This window comes from Chaetura pelagica, unplaced genomic scaffold, assembly GCF_000747805.2.
Source record: "Chaetura pelagica isolate M959 unplaced genomic scaffold, ChaPel_1.0 scaffold567, whole genome shotgun sequence".
NCBI classification, from domain to species: domain Eukaryota; kingdom Metazoa; phylum Chordata; class Aves; order Apodiformes; family Apodidae; genus Chaetura; species Chaetura pelagica.
In genome coordinates, this window is record NW_009953907.1 from 5697 (window position 1) to 6963 (window position 1267).

Below are 1267 nucleotides of genomic sequence, written 5' to 3' on the forward strand. Positions count from 1 at the left end.
AGACCCCTCCAGACCCTTCCCTGACCCCTCACAGACCCTGCCGAGACCCCCCGAGAACTTCTTGTTCGAAGCCTTCGACACTGCTGGCAATGGAGCGCTCTGCTTCCAGGTGAGATTCCCAAGGGATCCTCCACTGGGAACTGGTGCCACCAGAGCTGGGACCAGTTGCACCCATTCCCAGATCCATGATTCATCCCACTATCCCTGGGCATACAAACTGGGAGCAGTCTGGGCTGGGGGGGGGCATTCCCAGCACGGAGCCGGCACCGGATTTACCGGCGGGATTAAAAATAACCAGGAACCAGAATAGAAACGGGATCAATAGGAGATAAAAACTCTCCCACAGCACAGTGGGAGGAGGGGACAGGGGTCCACGGCAGGGGACTCTCTGGAGCTGCCAGAGGTGCCTGTGGGATGTTCCCGCTCCCAGCCCCAGGTTTTTCCGGCAGGATTTTGCCCTGGGTCTCTCGGTGCTGCTGAAGGGGACGGTGCAGCAGAAGCTCAAGTGGGTTTTTGACCTCTACGACATCAACAAAGATGGTTACATCAGCAAGGAGGTGACCCTGGGTGGAATGGGGTGACCAGAGGACCAAGGGGGCCTGGCTGGGAGGGTCTGTGTCACCCTCTCCCCTCTCCGTCCCCTCCCAGGAAATGCTGGAGATCATGAGGTCCATCTACGAGATGATGGGGCACTGCACCCAGCCCCCCCCCCAGGACAACACGCCCGCCCAGCACGTGGAGATCTTCTTCCAGGTGAGACCCCCTGGCCCTGTCCCCTCCTGGGTTGTCCCCCCCACTGGAGACGTCCCCACAGACCCCCTGTTCCCTCACAGAAGATGGACAGGGATGGGGACGGCGTGGTGACCTTCCAGGAGTTCTTGGAGACGTGCCTGAAGGTGAGGAGCACCCGGGGGAGCTTTGGTGTTACCATCATCCTCCTCCTCACCACCAGTTCCAGCTTTAACCCCCTGTTCCTCCATCCCAAAATGATGTGGGAGAGATGGGGAACAGCAGCTCCAGTTCCCCCCATCCAGGGGGGAGGGGGCCAGGGGAGGCCCTGACCTGTCCCCCCCATCCTGGGCAGGACAAGGACATCATGAGCTCCATGCAGATCTTCGAGAACGTGCTCTAGAACCCGCAGCACCTGAGGAGAACCAGCTTTTCCTACCACGTCAGACCAAACCAAAGAAGAAACCCCCTCCCGCTGCCTCCCAGTTCCCACATGAGAAGCAACTGGGGGGGGGGAACACACAGGACCCCCCTGCCC

The 1267-nt window shown here is 60.3% G+C and overlaps 1 protein-coding gene across 1 annotated transcript in view; it reads left to right on the plus strand.

Annotated features, from left to right (window-relative positions):
- LOC104392062 (calsenilin-like) overlaps positions 1 to 1132 on the plus strand; it is a 2057-nt gene extending 925 nt beyond the window's left edge. The window contains exons 2-6 of the mRNA XM_010001418.1: positions 35 to 109; positions 450 to 557; positions 649 to 753; positions 834 to 896; positions 1085 to 1132. Coding sequence (XP_009999720.1) covers positions 35 to 109; positions 450 to 557; positions 649 to 753; positions 834 to 896; positions 1085 to 1132 — 399 coding nt within the window. The remainder of the gene's footprint in view (positions 1 to 34; positions 110 to 449; positions 558 to 648; positions 754 to 833; positions 897 to 1084) is intronic.
- The last annotated feature ends 135 nt before the right edge of the window (positions 1133 to 1267 follow it).